We start from the raw sequence: 21,009 nt of genomic DNA, 5'->3' as shown, positions 1-21,009 counted from the left end.
TTAAACTTTTTAAGATGGTCACTAGAAGTTCAGAGAGTTTTCCAGCTACTTCTGTAAGTGCTCTGAAGTGAAATAGTTTTGAACACTTCTCATTTGTCTAAATAATCTGTAATCTTATTTTTGTTATACTTTCCTCTGCATGATTCCTGTCTTGTTAAGGCTTACTTAGCTAAGGATCTCATTTGCAATTAATATTTTCTTGTGCACATTTAAGCAAAGATGCTTAACTTTTCAGTATTATCTTTGTTTGTTCTTTTGTATTTAATAGTGGACCAATCCTTTCCCTTGAAATGTGTTGTAAAGCCATTTTTCAGTCCATTTTTTGCGCTTCTGCTTATTCTGTGCTAGAGGTATAAATTGGGGTCAGGGATCCCTTCAGGCACCGTGCTATAGAAACACATACTTAGGTTGCATTCTCATGGAACTGCACACTTAAGTTGTCTTTTCATCATCTCACTACTTTGCAGTAAACCTGACAGTTGTTTAGTCCTTTAAATTAGCTTCAGCAGGTGACTTTTTTATTTTGCCTGAGTGACCTTCTCTGCTGGCATAATGCCTAGACCTGGCTCCCTGAGGACTCATACAAGCACCAGTATTGATGCAAGACAGGCAAAAGGTGTAGGACCACACTTACTCAGATAAGCTTAATCTACTATGAAGATGCTCCTGTAGACAGTATCTGCTCAAAATAATTATAATTTGCTAGCAAAAACGAAAGGACGTACTAAACGAAGTGGCAGAGAAGGGAATAACACAATAATTGGGATGCATGAATAAATAATGAACAACTTTTAGTTGTACATGACAGACTTCTTGTCCCTATTTATTTTTTTTTTTAATGTCCTCTTAATTCTCAACTCAGTGTTTTATAACTCTAATTGAAAAAAAAAATCAAACCCTTCTGTTTCTCTTCATCCTTCCCTTAGCCTGGAGTAGTCTTTTATATGTGAAATGAACTAGATACAATGGGTTTTGACCTCAATTTTAATCTCGGAACTAGTTCAGTAAAATGTTTTGATTATTGTTAGTAATAACGCTGAGAAAACAGCACTACTGATAAAATAGTACTTAGTGTCTCTTGTGCTTCGAGTATTACAATGTCAATACACAGCTCACAAAATGAGTTAAAGAACTTGAATGTTTATCCAAGACTGAGCCTTGAGGACATCTTCAGACTAATCATTGGTCTCCGTTTTAGTCCCTTTCAGATGCTCTGATTTCACTCCAGATGGTCTATCCTCGAAGAAATCTCTCAGCTGACCAGTGGAGAAACGCACAACTACTGAGCCTCATCAGTGCCCCCAGTACAATGCTTAATCCTGCACAGTCTGACACAGTATGGCCTTTTAATTTGCATTATATGATAAAGTTAAGCAAGGTTTTCTGTAAAATAACGTGGGGTGTTTAATTTTCTGTTTTATTACCTTTACGCAGCTTTTAATCAGAGAAGTTAAATAGGCTGGTTGGGAGAGCTGAATACTTCAGTATGGGGGAAAAGTTTTATCACATTAATTAAAGCTTCTGTTGAGTTAGCTCATGCCTTCATTTCCAGTATTTGATAATCAAAAGATGAAGGGAAGCAATGTTAACTTCTACAGTGTAGAAGGAAAGAATCCTGTGTACTCAGATGTTTGTGGGCCAACAGACTGAAAATCAGAACTGGTACTTCCTTTAAAATTTTTACTGTTCATGTTTGCTGCCTCAACTGTGATATGGATGGTCATATTTCTGAAAAAATTCAAGCATTAACAGCTGTCAGGTTGTGATTAGTATACATCAAAAGCCTTTTGTTCTTAAATATTCTTAAATACAATTTTTGTTGAAACTAAACGTTTGTCAAAATTTGTTCACTGTTTTATTCAAGGTATTGGAGGGTATGGAAGCTCATTTAATGTTTGAACCCTCAGTTTCTAAAGGGATGAAACAGTGCCCTGTTAGTAATCAGCAGCAGTCTTCCATGATTCATCAGTATTGAAGGCTTTATTTGTCCCTTTTTTCTAAAAAGTACTACTCATGAAATGTATTTTCTTTTATATAATTATTTTGCTACAAATTATTGTTTTTTCAACAGATGCCATGTGAATACCTTTCTCTGGATGCAATGGAAAAATGGATCATTTGTGAGTAAAATATTCTGAAACAGCTCATGGTTGTATTGAAAAAAAAATCAGTTAACCTTTAAAAGACTACTTGCTTTTCTGTACTGTACAAAAGCTGTTGTATTCAAAATAGATTCTACAGAATTTGATTAAATCTCATTTGTATGTATTCTACTTATATGCGCAGTGAAGTTAGAATTCAGCGTATGCTGCTGGAATGGAGTTTGTCATCAATTTATTCCAGACTGACTAGAAGTGAGGGCTTTAGTAATTCTGATAAAAATAGCTGAGTAGTATCAGCACTAAGTAATTCATGTTACAAAAATATTACAAAAATACCTCCACTAGGACAGTGTGGGGTACTTTTATATATAAAATGATGTTATCCATTAAACAGTTTATTAATGAACTATTTGAACTATTTAAGAGAAAATGCATAATAATCTCACTGTTCTCTTACTGTCTTTGTGCATCTGGTTTGTGATGTACATCAATGTGAACTTTTGAAGTTGGGTTTATTTTGTGCCATGGAATCCTAAATAGTGATGCTACAGCTTTGAACCTTTGGAAGCTTGCACTTCAAAGCAGCTCTTGCTTGGCTTTGTTTCGAGATGAAGTATTCCATATTCACAAAGCTGCAGAAGACTTGTTTGTAAACATAAGAGGGTAAGTTTTTGTTGTCTCTTTCTCCTTTCAGAACCTCTGTTAAAAATGTGTCATTTCTTGAAGAACTGTTTTGAAATGTTACTTCTACTTCATATAAGTTCTGCTTAAGGGTAGTCAGTACACAAACATTTTTGCGTAGTATCTTGACTGTTTCTTTAATGCATAACTTTCAGGAGCCTAATTTCTTAACCGTCATGCCTTTTTTTAATCTCAGTTCTGAAAAAGTTTGGTGAATCAGTCTCTAAAATGGCAAAAGTTAAAATTAACGATCTATCCCACAAATCTTAATCTAGTGAAGAGAAATTACGCCATTAATGTAGAGTTTGCTTGAAAAATTGCATGTCTGCCACTGTTTTTGCAATATATCATCTGAAAACTCAGAAACAAAGTTGAGACCTCTACCAGCAAACACCAAGAGCACTTCAGTAGAGTATTTTTGGCATTTAGCTTTGATCAGGGAAATAAGTCTTGTGTGAGCTTTTTGCTGTGTCCTGCTTGCTAATGGCATTGCAGCTTCTCTCAGGTCCCACCCAGCTCCTGCAAAATTGTGCTACTGATACATATTACTGTACTGGATTGTTTTTTACTTGCAGCTACAACAAGCGTATTAATGACATCAGAGAGTGCAAAGAAGCTGCTGTTTCACATGCGTAAGTGTCTTATAAAATTTTCCTGACAGATTTTAGGGTTGGTTTTCTTAAAGTTATGAAGAATGTATACACAGGATTTGTTGAATGCTGAATTAGTTGTGCATTTTCAGATGAGATCATATACTGATTGTTCTTTTAAATCTGGATTTGCTTAACGACATTAGCAATTTAACTTTCCAAGTTTTAGATTATTTTTCAAATTATCAGAATGGAAGCATTTAGTTTATTCTCCAGTTTCTTTTTGTCTAATTATTTAACGTGAATGCAAATTAAATAGAAATGTTTTAGTGGAGTCAAATGCACATCACAGAGCAGGGGCAGAGAACTTGGGTTTTAAATTTAGCTATACTTAGGAATATAAGGTGATGGTGATGTGGATGCCAATTTTAATTGAACCACATCCTTCAAAATACTGAACTTTTGAAGTTGGTATGATATGAGTGGCCTGTGTTTCAGCTTAAATGTTTGGAAAAATGAAATGTTCTGTGGTTAGCACAGTGGATGACATGTCGGTTTGTTCTTTTGATGCAGCGGTTCAATGCATAGAGAGAGACGCAAGTTTTTACGTTCTGCACTCAAAGAACTGGCTACTGTCCTGTCTGATCAGCCAGGCCTGTTGGGTCCCAAGGTAAGTATGGTTCTTATGTTTTGCGTTTGTGCAATCTTACAGTGTTTTTCTCGGTGAAACTGTAATGTTTAGTTTGTTTGGGGGGGCGGAAACCCACACTTTACTCTGAGATAAAACCTACTTAGGTTTTAAAATTCTTTTGGTTTTAGAGACTATAGTTGCTTCTTAGTGTGCACAGTCTGCCCAATGTTACATAGATCTATAAGCTTGTGAACAATTTTTCTTTTTCAGGCACTTTTTGTGTTTATGGCATTATCCTTTGCTCGTGATGAAATTATTTGGCTTCTTCGTCATGCAGATAATATGCCAAAGAAGAGCGCAGATGATTTCATAGATAAGTATGTTAATTTTTAGTGTGATACCTTAAATATTTAGGAGAGTTTCACAGACAAAGTGCATTTGAAGGCAAGGGAATCTCAGAAAAGGATGGCTATATGGAAGAGTTGGGACTGTTCAGAAAATCTTTACCTGGGAATATTAAGCTTCCCATCAAAACAGAAAACTAGAAGTATTGTATTAGAAACTGGAGCACATCAGTGAAAACTCATTTTCTGCAGAAGACTTACTTATAAAATAAAAGTATTTTATAAAAGTTTTAGGCTTTTTTTTTCCTTTGAATAAGCAAAAATAAAGCTTTATCGTGTGTCTTCTGTGTTACTGATTTTGCATTGAGGAAGTCAATGGTGGGGGGAAGGAAACTGTCAAAAAGCTTGATTTGTTGATATGTAGAAAGTCTCCTGTATTGTAGCAAAGCTGCCTTTTAAATCAGGTAAGATTTATTTATGTAATACAGCATTAGTGTCGTCATAAATAGAAGGTAAAAATGAGAAATGGGATTACGAGATCTTATCAATGTGGACAGGCAGAAGGCCAGTAGTTGTCACTGAGTTGTTCTCAAGATTATTGAACAGAAGATTGAACTGAAAGCCTGTGAATTGACTGCAGGAGTTTAAACAAGTGACAATCACAAGGCCATTGCTAGAGCTGGAGTAGGAAAACCTTGGGTTTTCTTCACTGGATTTAGGTGCTAGGGAGGGATGGAGATCCCAGAGCCTCTCTGAAACAACCTGTGCAAGTTTTTAACTATCCTCATGGTTTAAAAAATATATACAAAAGATGTTATTACAGTTGAATTTTTCAGATTCAACCACTTTTGAGAAAAACATTTTTTTTTTCAAATTGAGCATTATAGAAGGGCTTCTTATTCAAAAAGAAAGTGAATAGTTATACAAACTTCTGAGGATTACTGTGATGGTATCCTGCTAACTTATCTGCTGCTGAGTGGATTTTACCTTGCAGAGAAAATAACCTCTGTAAACTCATTTTACAATGTGAAAATTTTCATACAGAAATTACCTATTAATAATAGTTCTGAAAGCAAAGTATAGGAGGAAATCCCCTTGAGAAGCATTCCGCTGATAGAAATTGGTTTTAATATTTTGGGTGTTTCATATTTGTAAGCTTTTCCTTCTCTTCTTGCCTAGACACATAGCTGAGCTAATATTCTACATGGAGGAGCTCAGAGCACATGTGCGAAAATATGGACCAGTGATGCAGAGATACTATGTACAGTATCTCTCTGGCTTTGATGCAGTGGTCTTAAATGAGCTTGTTCAGGTATGGCAAGACTGTGGTTTTGGGTTCTCAACTGCAAACTTTAAAAAGGGCTTTTTGTCCAAAATGACTTTGTGAAACGCATCCTAGTTTGTGGATTTTGATGAACATTATGGAAGAAGGCAAATTAATTTACTGTTTATTTCTGGGATTTAGAAATCTACTTTTGATTGCTATATGAACACTTAAATGTTATTAAGCAATGTAATGTTTAGAGACAATGAAATAGGTACTACCACTGAAGGAGCGTTGTAGAAACTTTTTCTTATTTAGCCCGACAAAGAAATGATAGGCTTTATGAACTGTTTTGGTTTTATTCCCTCGTGACCACTAGATGGAGCCCAAATTTTGTGAGTAGGTCAGCTACTCAACCTTGACAAGTTTGTACTATAAACTTTTTTGTCGTGTTCAAAAATTAATTTCACACTTCAAGCATTACATCAGTTACCAGGAGGTGGGACTTACGTACTCTGCTGTTTATTTAAGCGAACTATTTAAACAGTTTAAATGCCAGTTTTATATAACTGTTTAAATTACTAGATGTAACTGAATGCTTGGGTTTACTTTCAATACCAAAATAACTGTATTTGGGGCTTTTTTGCTTATAACTCTATATACTTACATGATTTTTTTTGGAGTGACAAAATTAAATAATTTAGACATTTGTCATCAATTCCTGGGAAATTATTTCCTAGATTTAGTGGATGACTTCTAAATGCTGTACAAGTGGCACATGTGTTCTGTGTTTAGATAGGATAATCCTTAGGATCAAACTGAAATGAGGAAAAAAAATATTGGCTTGAATTTTAGTTGTAATTAATTCATAACAGGTATCAAGTACAAGACTAGACACATGATTGAGTGATAATTTGGATTTTTTTCAGCCTTTAGGTTAAAATGTCAGTCATAGCTGGCCTTATGAGAAACATTTGTATTGTATTCTTTAATAGAAATATGGTCTTAGTTGTTGAAACTGCTTTTTCATGAACTGTTGCATTTTGTAAAATTTGAAAGCTTGATAGCCCATCTTTCAGGTGGTATCAATAATTGAAGTCAATGTTAGTAAAAAAAAGCTTTTGTGGGAAGCGAAGTGATGCTGGTGTGGGCTCCATTATATCCTGCCATGGCTAAATTTTCTTTGCAGACAGATCAGGTGCCTGTAGAGGTCAGAAAAATGTTTGGTGTCCATTTTGTAAATGACTACAGCCTGAAAATGGGTGAGCACGTTTGCTGACAGATTTTCCCATTTTGAGCAGATTTTGATTTGGAAGCACGCTTTTCTAGGTATTTGTCGTCAACCACAGAATTAAAAAGTGAAAGCTGTTAAATAGCACTATAAGTTACCTTGTGTAAAGTTGTGCACATTTCAGAGTGTAGCTGATAAATTGGGTATGGGTATTGACATTGCTTCATAAACCAAGTTTAAAATAATAGTAATAGCAACAATATTTATTTAGAATCTTTCAGTGTGCCCAGAGGATGAATCAATCATCATGTCGTCTTTTGTAAACACAATGACTTCGCTAAGCGTGAAACAAGGTAAGTTTGAATGAACTTAACAGAACAGAACTTAACTTAAATGGTAACAGAATGGCGGATTCCTCTGGAAAGCCTTCATCACTTTTTGTTTCATGTCATCAGTAGAAGCAGATAACTTGCATAAACTGAATTTGTTGCCTTGTTTCTCTTTCGTTATGGTATCTGCTTCCTGTTGTGTGTCCCTTTTCTGGGGCAGCTCTATACAGATAGAGCCTTCAAAGAATGCTATTGGGAAGTAATCCTACCTTTTAATTTAGAAAGCATGTTACATATGTTTTCATCTATATATTTTAATTCCTATTAGCGTGGCTGTGCTGGATTGAAATTCTTAGGTAAAAGCATGACTTTCAGTACCCATGGAATTTTTTGAGTATTTTGGGGTTTTTTAGAAGGTCTGATATAGTATATCTGAATTTGTAGTTGTTTTCCTGAAGGTTTTATGTTCTGTATTTTTCCCTGATGCAGTTGAAGATGGAGAGGTATTTGACTTCAGGGGAATGAGATTAGATTGGTTTAGATTGCAGGTAAGACTTTGTGTGACGCTTTCCTAACTTAAAACTAAAATGTTTAATAAATTACTGCTCTTCTAGATTACTCTCACACTGCAAGTGGATGACAGGCTATCTAAGAATAACCTACTCTTTTAAAATCAGACAAATACTTAAGCAGATAATTTGCTACATTTTGTTGTAATGGTGTCCGCATTGCATACTTTTTGCAAATCATTCTTTGGGGTGTTTATAACTGTTCAGAAATAGAATGTGTTGAGGATGAGCACTTTGTTGGCAGCTGTACACTGTATGGAGTCTGATTCAGCCTGCCCAGCCGAGGGAAGGTAGAGACTGTTCAGTGAGAAAATAATGTTCAGGGAGATCATTCCTGTGCATTGCAATTACAGTATCGTCAATTCACTTAATAAAGGGGGGAGTACTGTTTAGACTGTAAATCAATTATCTCAAGACTAGATAGACATGTTATTTTAATGTTTTCAGAACACACATTCTTTTTCTTTCTTTCCAAAACGTGATTGTTAAAGTGGGGGCTCACAAGTGCATGTTTGTGTTTTGTCAGTACATTTGTTCTACAATTTATCTGTGAATTGGTGTCGTATTCAAATGACATTTGGAGACTTCATTGAAAGGCAGTTTGCTGTTCTTAAGCTACAGGGGAAAGATAAAATAGTCTGTCCATGGTCTTTAAGTACACAGGTGTCCTATGCATAGCATAACCAGTATTTAACATTTGTATTGGGCAGTAGCAATGGAATTTGCAAAAAAATCAGCTGTAGATATAAAATTTTTCTTGTGTCTTTCCAGGCCTACACCAGTGTTTCTAAAGCCTCGCTTAGTCTTGCAGACCATAGAGAACTAGGAAAAATGATGAACACAATCATTTTCCATACAAAAATGGTAGATTCTTTGGTGGAGATGTTGGTTGAAACCTCAGATCTTTCTATATTTTGGTATGTTACTAACCTGACTGTAGAACCTTTTATTATTTAGTGTTTGGTTTGTCCTTGCAAGTGTAATTTTTAAATAGCAAACTTTGTAGCAAGATAGGCCAGTGGGAGAATCAACTAGAATTTCTGGTTTCCATTAGAATTAGTTTGATAAAGGTATTTCTGAAGATCTGTCAAAGAGATTCTTGAAGCAGTCACATAATTGATCTGGGGTCATTTGCAGATTCTTAATACTTTTTTGCAGAAGGTGCAAGTTTTTGCAGTAACCATGTGGCAAACATCAGAATAAAAATATAATAATAGGTGCAAATAAAATGCATAAGTCAATGCAGAAAACAAACTTCTTTGAAAGCATGATGCAGTTTTGGTATAAGTTATAACTTCAAATCTGACACTAATAGCATGTTTGATTTGTGTGACGTAGATTTTATTTGCAGCAAAATTATGTATGCCATTTAAATGTCTATTTCTGATCAGTTTTTATAGTCGTGCTTTTGAGAAGATGTTTCAGCAGTGTTTGGAGCTTCCCTCTCAATCAAGATACTCAATTGCATTCCCACTGCTTTGTACTCATTTTATGAGCTGTACCCATGAACTATGCCCAGAAGAGGTAATTTTTAAATATATTGTCTTAGTTATTTTCATCTCTCATTTAAAGTAGAGAGGACTAGAGCTGAACACTGCAAGAAGGTGTTTGTTATGGCAATATAAGATTTGAGGGAGGAGAGTGGTAAAAAGGGATGTAGAGCAAGTAGATACTTTCTTATGTGATTCTTCACCCATAGATCTCAAAATCCTTTTCTGAAGTGAGTAAGCATTATTATCTTTGCTTTAAAGAGTGATTAAACTAAGCTACAAAGGTTAGATGACTTTTCTGGGGTCATTCAGGCTTAGATGCTAATAAATCCCATACGCCTATTAAAACTCAGAAGCAACAGGTTTTCTTTCAAATGGTTTATAAACTCATAGTTAGGAGAAGGAAATATGAAGTTGGGAGTTCTGTATGGCTTGTTAGAAATAGTTTTTCTTCAGTAAGATTTAAAAAAAAAAAAATCCTAAGTGATACACAGTATAATGCAAGCATTTGTTTCGGTAAGAGCTGGGTAATGCAAGCCCTCTTTGGTTAGAATTAGAAATGAAAAAATGCGGAGTGTTGCTTAAAGAAATGGACCCTTTGATTCTGAGGAAATTCTTCCTATTTTTGTTGTAATGAAATAGATCCTTTAGTACATTTCCTGTATGTCCATTGACTTTGGAATTACTCTGGGGGTTAACTTGGCCAATTTTGTGTAGTGCTCATGAAAGTGTGTTTTTATTCTTAACAGTGCTCATCTGAAACAATTAGATTAATAAGATCTATTGTAATATGCATGATATGGGTTTTTCTTATTTAAACACTAAATCATCTTCTGCTAAACTTCATCTCAATATATGTCTGTGTCATTATTTTCCCTGTATACTTTGCTTTAAACAGCTGCAAACTCAATTTATACTAGACAACCACTAAAAAGTTTCCAGGAAAGCTTTCCTTCAGCACAAGAGATGTCTTTCAGAGCAATTATAGTAACAGTAAGGAATCAGTAGCCAAAGTCCACTGTACACTAGTTAGTGTGAATTCAGCTGCAGCAAGCACATTTTGCTACAGCCAGCAGAACTTTGAATTCAATATCTGAATTGTATGACTTGGTAACTGTTACCATTTTGGAAAAATAATCTTTGCTGTACTGTGTACAATGTGTGGTAGTGTGGCTGTTAGAAAGTAAATAGTGGTGAAAGAAGGATTTCAGTGAGACAGAGGCTATGCTTGTGCAGATCTGGTGACAAAGGAACTGCATCCAGAAATTAATGGAGCAGGGCTTCATTACTGACTTCTTCAGTGGTAGGAAGGACACTGTGCTTTCTCTAAGCTTGAGTTGCATGCTCTTTTTCTCCTAGTTTTAGTAGTGGTACATATTAATGAAGAGATTCACAGAAACCTTGAGTATTGTACACGTTAAAGATTAAACATGAAAACCTAGTTTTTAAAATCTATTTTGCCTCCTTTTACAGAAAATGTTTTGCAAAATATAGTAAGCAAAATATTTTTAATGATAATATGCCATGTTGGTGACTTTGAAAATTTCATGGTTCAAGTTGCTTCCAAAAAAAAAAAAAAAAAAAAAAATCCCGGCACTCATATTGTTGAGAACTAATTGATTTATTATTTCTCATACTCTAGTTACATAATTCAGTGAACCGCTATCTGCAGTACAGCGTGTCTTGTATAAAAATTGTAGGACTAATGGGAAACTGAAAATCAGACTTCCTTTTTTTCTTCTTTAACAGCGACATCATATTGGAGATCGTAGTCTTTCCTTGTGTAACATGTTCTTGGATGAAATGGCTAAGCAAGCTCGAAATCTCATCACAGACATTTGTACAGAACAATGTACTCTGAGTGATCAGGTGAGTGTGGTTGTGTCTATTTTAATTCTCCTGTGAGATTTTTCTCTGTTCAACTTTCTGAATTTTTATGGTTCTATTTCCTGTTCACTTTTTTTTTCTGTTGGGGAAGTTTTGTGTTTATAAAATGGACAGTGATTTGAGGAAGACTTTTCCATAGTAGAATTGTGTAGTTAATAGTCAAAGGAAGAATGTGTTACTTGTGTGATGAAGTGTCCACCTGCACCATAAGCTTATTTTGTATCTCATGGCTGCTAAAAAAGTTAGATTTTGATTTGGAGGGGCTATTTCTTTTCCTTTACTAGTTGCTGCCAAAGCATTGTGCCAAAACCATCAGTCAAGCAGTGAACAAGAAGTCAAAAAAACAGACTGGAAAGAAAGGAGAACCTGAAAGGGAGAAACCAGGAGTAGAAAGCATGAGGAAAAACAGATTGGTTGTGACAAAGTAAGCCGCCTCTTCTGTTCCTTTCACCTTGAATCCCAAGTCAAAATGTATGCTTTACATATTGAATGCTTCTTGCTTCATTTATTTGAGTAAGTTTAATTGACTGTAAATAGGACAACTTTGTAGTTTGTGAGCATATGATGCTTCTGTAGCTTGTATAGAGACTGAATTCTGTTACACAGAGCAATAAGAATGTGTATCTCTTGAATTTATCCTCTTGGCTGTTTCCTTTCCTGAGCAGAAAGGATCCCTGTGCTGTAGCTAGGTTTCCTGTATAGTCATACTAATTGTTGTGGGAGTCCAAGGAGTGGATGGCATCTTCAATTCTGCCTTGCTTTAACACTGTTAACTGGGTAAAGTACAGGCTGGGCTGGAAGTTCTTGCTGCTGAAAGGCTGTTTGCTGCCTTCAGCTGCTGGGATGGAGTTGAGGCTCCAGTGTCTGTACCAGCTGAGGAGGGTTTCATTGTTAGTGGCTACAGAAAAATTGAAAACACCAGCAAATCAATAACAAAACCAAAAAAGCCACCTGAAAGAGATAAGAGGAAATACTAATAAATACAGTTTGGGGTGTAAGAGATGATAGGGGAGGAAAAGGTAGAAGATAATTGTTAGGAGAGATCAGAGGACAAAGATGATAGTGATAAAAGTATGAAGAAGAAGGAAGCTAAGAAAAGGAAACAATAAATGTTTAGTGTTGTGGCTGGGAGTGCCCAAACACACACACTGCTGAAGGGGAAGTGGTTTTGCTACAGTTGCAACAACCAAACATCAGAGAACTGCAAAGATTGGAGAAGTTGAGGGAAAAGAACTTGCTTGTAGCTTAAGATTCCCTCTCCCAATATTTTTAGGTTTTTAGTACTGGCTAGTAGCAAACATTACTTGGATTGCTTAGTTCAATTAGGAAAAAAACCACCTTAACAGACTGTTCTTTTTGAGGGAAAAATACACGTGTTATATATATATATACATATATATATATATGAAAATACATATATATAAATACACATATATCTCACATCACTGTGTGTGGTGCAGAGCAGCATGGTCTTGTAGGATGTGTTCTTACCCAGAATACTGTTTTTTAAATAAGATAGAAAAGTGTTTCAAAGCAGAAAAAGGTAATGAAACGAAGAGTTAGAGCTGTACCCACTCTTGAGGCATCTTCCATCCAGCATGTGTTTTTCATGATAATGCATACTTATGTTACATTAATTTTTTTTTCTTAATTTCTTGTTGTTTGTTCTTAAAGCCTGGACAAACTGCACACTGCACTTTCTGAGCTCTGCTTCTCAATCAACTATGTACCGAACATGGTGGTTTGGGAGCACACATTTACCCCAAGAGAATATTTAACGTCTCACCTGGAAATCCGCTTTACCAAGTAAGAAATATTGTAAAGTTAGAAGTATTCATATACAAGATAAGTCTTTGCTGATTTGATGTTGGAAATATTGTACACTTACTACATAAAGCTGGTTTTTAAAAGTTCATTGCAAAACTCTTAAGTCAAATTCCAACTAAAATAACAATTAAGTTCTATGTGCAGACATACACAACTGTTAGTTCGTATGTTAAAACAAAATATATTGAAATGCATATCACCTATTTAACAGCCTGATCCTGCATTCCTAGTCCTCTGTATTTTGTAGGAGTTGGTGATGCCTATTTTTAGGTATTTATAAAGACTCTCTTCCCACCATTCTTTTGCACAGTGCTGGATTGTTTCAAGTGTTGGAGTTTGCTGGCTTGCTGAAAGGAAATCTAAAAATCAGAACTCAAGACCTGACAAAGCCAACTGAGAAGATAATTTAATTACCTTTTTTTTTTTTTTTTTTTTCTTAAAATAACAAGTGTTGCCACTTGATATTCCTGTCTGTTCTTACCTTGATCTTCTCATCGTTATTTACAGAAATAGGCAAATGGCAACTTCTGGAGAGGACTTCATATTAAAACAGCCAGCTATCCTAGTTGTATTTTATGCCAAGGATTACTAGCTATGTATTTCAAGCAAGGTATAAAGACTTAATAAGTTTTAATCATCAAGATGTAATATTAGGTCACTAGAGCACTCCATCTTTCACGTAAGACAAAGTGGCATAAAAGTGAGGATAACTTCACAACTTCATAAGAAGTCAGCTGTGATCTTCAGGTTTATTAACTTAGACCAGTGTTGGTCATTTGTGCTTATTGTTTTAATTTTGGGGGGAGGGGGGTGGGGAGGGTGGCTTGTGGCTGAAGCCACAGGCAGATGACTTTCAGAGATTGCTTTCCTTTTTCTTGCCTCATGAAAGAAATGAGACTTCTTTGCCAAACAGAATAAATGTTCAATTTATAATTATTTTTCAGATATTTAAGTGGCATTTCTTCCAGTGGCTTGCATTTTACCTTTAAATAAAGTGTTAGAGTTTCAGTGTTAGGAGGTTTTTTGTTTACTGTTTTAACTTGCTCTGTTTCATGTAAGATTGGACTAGAGCTTATTATTATGCCACTTCATCTTGTAATAATACCAATTTTGAATTGATTTTAAAACAAAAGAGAGACTGCCTCAGAAGTACACTTGTGAAAATAGACTTATTTACACATTTCCAAGCAACAACAGAAATGTTACTTAAATAAGCTGGGGTTTTCCTCCAGAACAACTCATCCCATTCACCTCTGATGAAGGTTGTAATCTACCAATTTTTTTATTTCTTTTTTTTTTTTTGTTCTGCCTTTGAAAAGTACATACCACTCAAAAGCTTAGCTCTGAAAGTCTGAGACCATTATAAGCCTAAAATGAATACTACTACAAGTATTTGTTTACTAAGACGACTTTGATTGCTTTAAGGATCCCTTGATACAGTTTGCTTGAGGGCCTAGTTTCAGTGAGATACTGAGTAAAGTCCATGTCCATTGATGTTAAAAGGGAATATTCAGTCCTTTGTGCAGTTGTGATCCAGCTTGAAAGCTAGCCTGATGTATAGGACATCCATTACTAGAAGCCTGGTTTTATTTATAGTGAAAATTTGAACAAATCAAAGTATGTCCTGCAATTTCTTGCCTTTTTGATTAGAGATAGAAATCACCGTGTCCACTAAAGGGGGATTTGTTTTTCATTAATAAGATTCCTATTTATTTACTTAACATATACCAGAATTTTAAAAATCATGTATACAAATATAACTGAAGCTTCCTGACCAAATGATATAAAAATACTTCTTTTTATGTACTTACAAGGTAATTGCTGAGGCATTAGCTATTGAAAGCAGTGCTTCTGATAACTTTCTTGAAAATCTAATTTTCAGATTTTTTTTACTCTAATACACTTAAAATGTAATTTAAAAAAAAAGTATGCTCTAGGAAAGCTATCTGTACTGCAAAAGAGACAAGATCTTTCAAGATAACACATTTTTTTTAATACTGCATGAGCTGAGGCAGAAAGAAGAGAGATTAAATGGTAGGGTCTGTGTGTTACAAAATTTATGCACTCATACAGTAGGCATAGTTAATATCACAAGATAATCAGACATGCCTTTAAATACTTACGCAAAGCAACACAAGATAGAAGTTTTGCTTTGAATATTTTCATTTCTTACTTAGTTATGGCTATATGATTTTTTTAGATATTTAAAACTAAAACTATGACAGCAACTTTGGTTAAAGAATTTTTGCCTTAGTTAATATGCTTTGAACATTTTAATACATCATTGCTCTTGCATTTCCCAGAAGTTTTGCGTTTTAAAATACTTTAATGTTACTTCATTTACCAAAGTAGTTGTAATACAAGTCTTCCACATTGTAGATTGCCTATATATATAGGTGGAAAAAAAAGCTTTATTTTAAAAATGTGTGGTGAGTATTCTTACAGTCTCATGAAATTTTTGCTGGAACCACAAATACAGTTGTCTTAGGCATCTAGAACTATTTTCAAAAGTGCTGGTGTAGTATGTGCATTGATTAGAGTTTTATACTTGCAGATTGGAGAAGTATTCAGATAAAAGCTTTGAATATAAAATAATTTTTATAGCTGCATCTTTGTTTAATTTTACTAATAAATGTAATTTATTTGTTTCAAATTTTTTTGTTTCTAAAAGGTCAATTGTTGGAATGACTATGTATAATCAAGCAACACAAGAGATTGCAAAGCCTTCAGAGCTGTTAACCAGCGTAAGAGCCTATATGACAGTCCTCCAGTCAATAGAAAATTATGTACAGATCGACATTACACGAGTATTTAACAATGTTCTGCTTCAGCAAACCCAGCATTTAGATAGTCATGGTGAACCAACTATTACCAGTCTGTACACAAATTGGTAAGTAATTACATGAACACTTGTTAAAAGTTGTTTATATTGTTTTGATTTAATGAAAAATCTGGAATTGGATAAGTGGAGTGGTTTGAAATTTTCTTAAGTTTCTGACTTCACAAGTTTACTTGTTAAATACCTGTTAAAAGCACTTTAAGGTTTGCCTGTTGTGAAATTCACTTTTTATAGGGGAGAGGTGTAGAGTAAGATACAGATATCGGTTGAACAATGAAAGTAAAACTTCAGTGTATAGGCTTTGCTGTCCCTTGTTATGCAAGTATACTTCATCTGTATGGATTATCTGTGAACATGTGTTTTTTCATCTAAAACTTTTTCCCTTTCTGATAAGGTATTTGGAAACTTTGCTACGGCAAGTCAGCAATGGTCACATAGCCTATTTTCCAGCCATGAAGGCATTTGTGAATTTGCCTACAGAAAATGAATTGACATTTAATGCTGAGGAATACTCTGACATATCAGGTAAACTTTGATATTTCTACTGAATATTTGTGACAGATGCTTACTGTGTATGCTTGAGTAATTGGAATAACATAAACTCTTAGAGCATTCTATTATAAACAGCATTTGTTGACCTTCAGTAGTATTTTAAGAACTTTTTATTTGTGCTGCCTCTATGTCTTGAGAGAGCTCGCTTTTTCTGGTTTTCGTCAAAGTAGAGTTGTTGCATTTAAGCTACAGAGGTAGGCATATGATGTATCGGTGACTGCTGCTTCAGTTCTATTACGATACAAGTTCTTGTATCTAAAATTCTACTTTGTGGTAAAATATTTTTGCAATTAAAACACTATTGCTAGATACATGATGGGCATCAAATAACTGAAGAAGGAATGTTTGAAGTAGAACAGTTTGTTTTATTTCTCAGAAATGAGAGCCCTTTCTGAACTTCTGGGACCATATGGCATGAAGTTCCTAAGTGAAAGTCTGATGTGGCACATTTCTTCACAGGTTGCTGAGCTTAAGGTAACCTTGGGAAACCAGTGGGTGGGAAGGCGGGTAGTTTTCTGTTTAAGCTTCCTTTAGGATATTTAACAGCTATGCTTCTGCATGCCATTTTTTTGAAATGACTGCATCAAACAAACTGATGAAGCTGTGAATCTTACTCTTATTTTGGAGTACGTTTGCACATGTAGTATGTTTGTATCCCACATTCTTCAACAGCTGAATGGGCAGGACTTCATGCAGGCTCTGTTGATTTCTATGTTAGATACCCTAAGTTAGGAGATAAGTCTCTCTTTGGCATCAATGGGAGGAGAAATGTTTTTCAAGATCTCCAGGTGCTTGTGAAGCACTTACCCAAGTCTGTTGACTCTCAAAACTCAGCATGAAAATCTCAAATATAACTTAGTCATCTCTAAGGACTTACTTTCTTTGCCATGTGTGTTAGCATGTATTATTCAGTTTACATGGATGGGAGAATCAGTTCTTCTTACTTTGTTAGTTTTGCTCATTTTTAGATGTGTCTTTCCCTGAGGCTGAACAGTATCCATTTATTATAAATGTCTGTATTCTGATAAATAAACCTGATAACATACAGCAATACAAACAAATGATAAAGTTGGTGCCATGAAAAAAAATTGGAAGTATGGGCATGTCAAGGAAGCTAGTTGCATGTATATTCAAAACAACGAACAATGACAGCGGAAGCATTTGGTGCCTATGTGATTTTCTGGAAAGAGGTTTTAATAAATTTAATAACGTGTACTACCTTCCCGGGATAGTCATACTGTTAAAATGTCACTAATTGGCATATATTTGCTTTTTATGAGACTTACTCTTTTAGTGTCATTTCCAAATTTAATTCCAAGTTGTTATTACGTCTCATTGTTTTCAGTTTATTTAACCACAAATTACAATAAAGAGTTTTTTGTAACTATTCATGCATGCTATGTTTTTAAAAATGCACATGAATACTTAAGAGATCTAAGGAACTTGCATTTTTTTCAACATTTTACTGTTACTAGCATACCAGGCCTTTAAAAGTGTGTGTTTTTAATATATCCTATGTTACAGTTTCAAAGAACTTGTTCTCTCTGTAAACATTGTGAATTTCAGTGCTGCTGAGTTGCTAGGGTGTATGATGCCCTAAAAGATTTGAAGCCTTTTATTCAACGTCACAGATTAAGGAGAGGGGCTGTTCATGCTTTCCAAGCTGCCGCAAGAGAGTGCAGCAACCTTGACCTGAGTGACCAGCCAGACAGGGTAATTGATACCTTATGCCCATTCCAATTTTTGAGTTTTAGGATGAGACTTTCCAGGTGAGAACGCTATGATTTTAAGGTTAAATTCTGTAACTCCCGGCTATGGACAAAGTAACATCTGTCACGTTTCAAGTAGAACACAAAGCCATTAGGCAGTTGTTTGCTGCACTTGTGTTTGTCCACTTACTGTGGAGTTGTCATACTTCCTCAAAATCAGCACGATTGATATTGTAGCTCTGTGTATTTATTTTTAAAAGCAACTTTTCTGAGACTTGTTTTCTGGTGCTGCTAAGGATAAGCAGAACATAATGTAGATCCACACGCACATGACCACATATTTGGAGGAAAAAAATAAAGTAATAAAATGTTCATCTCTTTGGCTGAGATGCAGTTGGCTTAGCAAGAGAGCACTGAGAAACATCTGTGTTTGGGCGAAGGAAGCAACAAGGGGATAGAATGGGGAATTTATTAAGAGTAAGGTTCAACATGCTTGCTTTGCTTCCCGCAGTGGGACCAGGTGTTGGGTTTATATCTGAAGTTTAAGACTGGGGTGAGGAGGGGAAGCTTGCCTCATTTAAGTAACTATTTGAACTGTATTCCAGCCTGTTCCTTTTAAATCTTAAACTAATATGCTGGTTATTTTTTGTAAAGCTGAAAGCTTGACTCAAGAACAATGTGCGTGGGCTATTGCCTTCAATCTTGCATTCTGGAGAGCTTTGAGGGATTTAAATTAAAATGTCACACATCTGCCAAGTTCTGATACAGTGGCTGGTTTAAAATTGCCCATCTTTCAAACCAGTCTTGTTTTGGCTTTCAGCATAGAAGTACATCTTGTGTGTCTATGTGTGTGCACATGTGCACACATTCTTGGAGGTGGTTAGTTTGCTACATCTTGTATAGCTTATTTCTTTCCTTGCTTCTCACTGAAGATAAGAAGAATGAAAGTGGGAAGACGGGTGGATTATGGATAGACTTATGGAAATAGCATGACCATGACACAATGTAACTGAATCTGAGAGGTCTAAGCTGTTGGACAGATCTGCTTTGCACAGGCTACTTGACTAGGAGGTGGGAGTGAACTCAGACCACCATTTATTTCATAGGAGCATTATAGTTTTAAGTGGTGCTGGTTTTCTCTCCTCCGGTGGTCACAGGAGTACTTACGCTGAAATTTAATTTCCCTGCTTGCCATTCGCTATGTTTTGCCCTGTTTTCGGTGTGGGTTGAAGCGAAGTAAAATAAAACTATTAAAGCAGTTAGCAGAACTATCAAAGGTCAAATGTTCTTGGATCCTTAGCAGTAGGTTCCTGCAGGTATGTCTGTTCTTAGATTTTATATGATATATCTTAAATTATGTACCAGGCTTATAGTGCCCTACGTGTTTGATGAATAGTAGTTTTTCCTGCTCCCCCCTCATTGCTCCTTTTGTTTGTGCTGCCTGGTAATTAAGATGGATTGGAATGCATCCACTTGAAAAATAAAACTATTAATAATCACTTTGGAAGATGACCCCCAATCCAGAATATCTTGTTTTCTTCCTCCGTCTTTCAGTTCTTTTCTACCCTGATACTGTTTAGTATGCAAAGCACTAAGTTAAGTGGCCTTTAAAGAAGGGGAACACTTTCTTCATTTAATGTTCAGAAGCACACAAGATAGCTAAATTTTCTTAGCCACTGGTTGTCCTCTACCTAAAGAGATAATCATATTTTCCATTTGTGAAATAGGGTACTTGGCATTCAAACTGCAAAAATTTTTTTTGTAAGAATAAAGTACCTATTTCTTGCTTGAAGACAGTTTAAAAATACTACTTGGCACAACATAAGTTCCTCAGCTACCAAGAAACCCTTTTTGGATCTGACATTTTATGGATGTGATTATGCAGTCTCTGTAATTTAAATTTAAATCTGATACATATTTGGAGAATGATTTCAGGAAAGTTATTACATTTACCCTAATACTACATGTTGCGTGTATGAGAGCTGTTACAAATTAGAAACAGACACACATTTTCTTTTCTTTTGGTTAAACTGATGTGAAAAATACTGTGCTTGAGTTTAACTGTTTCAGGCTGAGGTGTCGGGGCTTGAATGAATGCGTCTATTTTTATTTTATATTATAATGGAAGAAAATTTCAAGTAAACTGCACCAAGATTTAACAATCTGACTCTGGCACTCTTCATTCCATTTTTCAATTTTACTAACATTAAATTTCTAATCCTTACAGCATAACTAGTGAAAGGAGCAACCCAAAAGAATGGATTACTTTGTGAATCTGCATTTTTATTGATATATGTATAATCTTCTTATAAAAAGCTGAATACCATGAGGAGATATTGTCTGGTTTTACTGAGTTTCATTCCCTTGTTTTAAGAAGTGGTACAAATTGTTGAATATAAAAACTATGTTCCAAGGGGTACCTAATCCTCTGCTTTTTGATTCAGAGCTTGCTTTTGTGTAGAGTAGTGCCTGACGATAATACTGATATTATAGTCCCATTAAGAACACAGTGGGTACATCTGTATTCCATGAGTGTAGTTGCCTCTCTGCCAGACTGAAATAACCTAAACCATGCATTTATCCTGTTAACATACTGAAATCTATAGCTGACCTGAATCGTTGGTTCATTTTAGAAACTTGTGGTGGAGAATGTTGAAGTTCTAACACAAATGAGGACCAGCTTCGACAAGCCAGACCAGATGGCAGCACTCTTCAAAAGATTGTCATGTGGGTAACTAGCAAGGTCCTACTAAAGATAAGAATTGGGTTTTATCTTTGTCTTTGTAAAGAAAATGAGGAAAAAATAATTTCTCTGTATTAAGTACACAGAAGCAGCAAAATCTATGTGAGCTCGTATAAACTGATGCATCTTTTCAAAATTTTCCAGTCTTCTCATGTACAGACAAAATGAGATTTCAGTGTTAATTTAGTGCACGGGCACTATAGTAGCAATGAGCTTTGAGC

At 35.2% G+C, this 21,009-nt stretch overlaps 1 protein-coding gene across 6 annotated transcripts in view; it reads left to right on the top strand.

Moving 5' to 3' along the window:
• The window catches only part of NCKAP1 (NCK associated protein 1), a 63,014-nt gene that overhangs the window by 25,987 nt on the left and 16,018 nt on the right, over positions 1 to 21,009 (top strand). For all 6 annotated transcript variants that reach the window (XM_030017730.2, XM_030017729.2, XM_030017728.2 and 3 more), the window contains 18 exons: positions 1,199 to 1,336; positions 2,072 to 2,120; positions 2,609 to 2,765; positions 3,359 to 3,415; positions 3,947 to 4,043; positions 4,275 to 4,381; positions 5,528 to 5,660; positions 7,115 to 7,196; positions 7,662 to 7,720; positions 8,513 to 8,658; positions 9,133 to 9,265; positions 10,981 to 11,100; positions 11,403 to 11,542; positions 12,793 to 12,924; positions 15,617 to 15,835; positions 16,179 to 16,309; positions 16,713 to 16,810; positions 20,679 to 20,772. In XM_030017730.2, coding sequence (XP_029873590.1) covers positions 1,199 to 1,336; positions 2,072 to 2,120; positions 2,609 to 2,765; positions 3,359 to 3,415; positions 3,947 to 4,043; positions 4,275 to 4,381; positions 5,528 to 5,660; positions 7,115 to 7,196; positions 7,662 to 7,720; positions 8,513 to 8,658; positions 9,133 to 9,265; positions 10,981 to 11,100; positions 11,403 to 11,542; positions 12,793 to 12,924; positions 15,617 to 15,835; positions 16,179 to 16,309; positions 16,713 to 16,810; positions 20,679 to 20,772 — 2,092 coding nt within the window. The remainder of the gene's footprint in view (positions 1 to 1,198; positions 1,337 to 2,071; positions 2,121 to 2,608; positions 2,766 to 3,358; positions 3,416 to 3,946; positions 4,044 to 4,274; positions 4,382 to 5,527; positions 5,661 to 7,114; positions 7,197 to 7,661; positions 7,721 to 8,512; positions 8,659 to 9,132; positions 9,266 to 10,980; positions 11,101 to 11,402; positions 11,543 to 12,792; positions 12,925 to 15,616; positions 15,836 to 16,178; positions 16,310 to 16,712; positions 16,811 to 20,678; positions 20,773 to 21,009) is intronic.

The sequence above is a fragment of the Aquila chrysaetos genome, chromosome 6 (genome assembly GCF_900496995.4).
Source record: "Aquila chrysaetos chrysaetos chromosome 6, bAquChr1.4, whole genome shotgun sequence".
Lineage (NCBI taxonomy): Eukaryota > Metazoa > Chordata > Aves > Accipitriformes > Accipitridae > Aquila > Aquila chrysaetos.
This window is presented reverse-complemented; position numbering and strand designations above follow the sequence as displayed.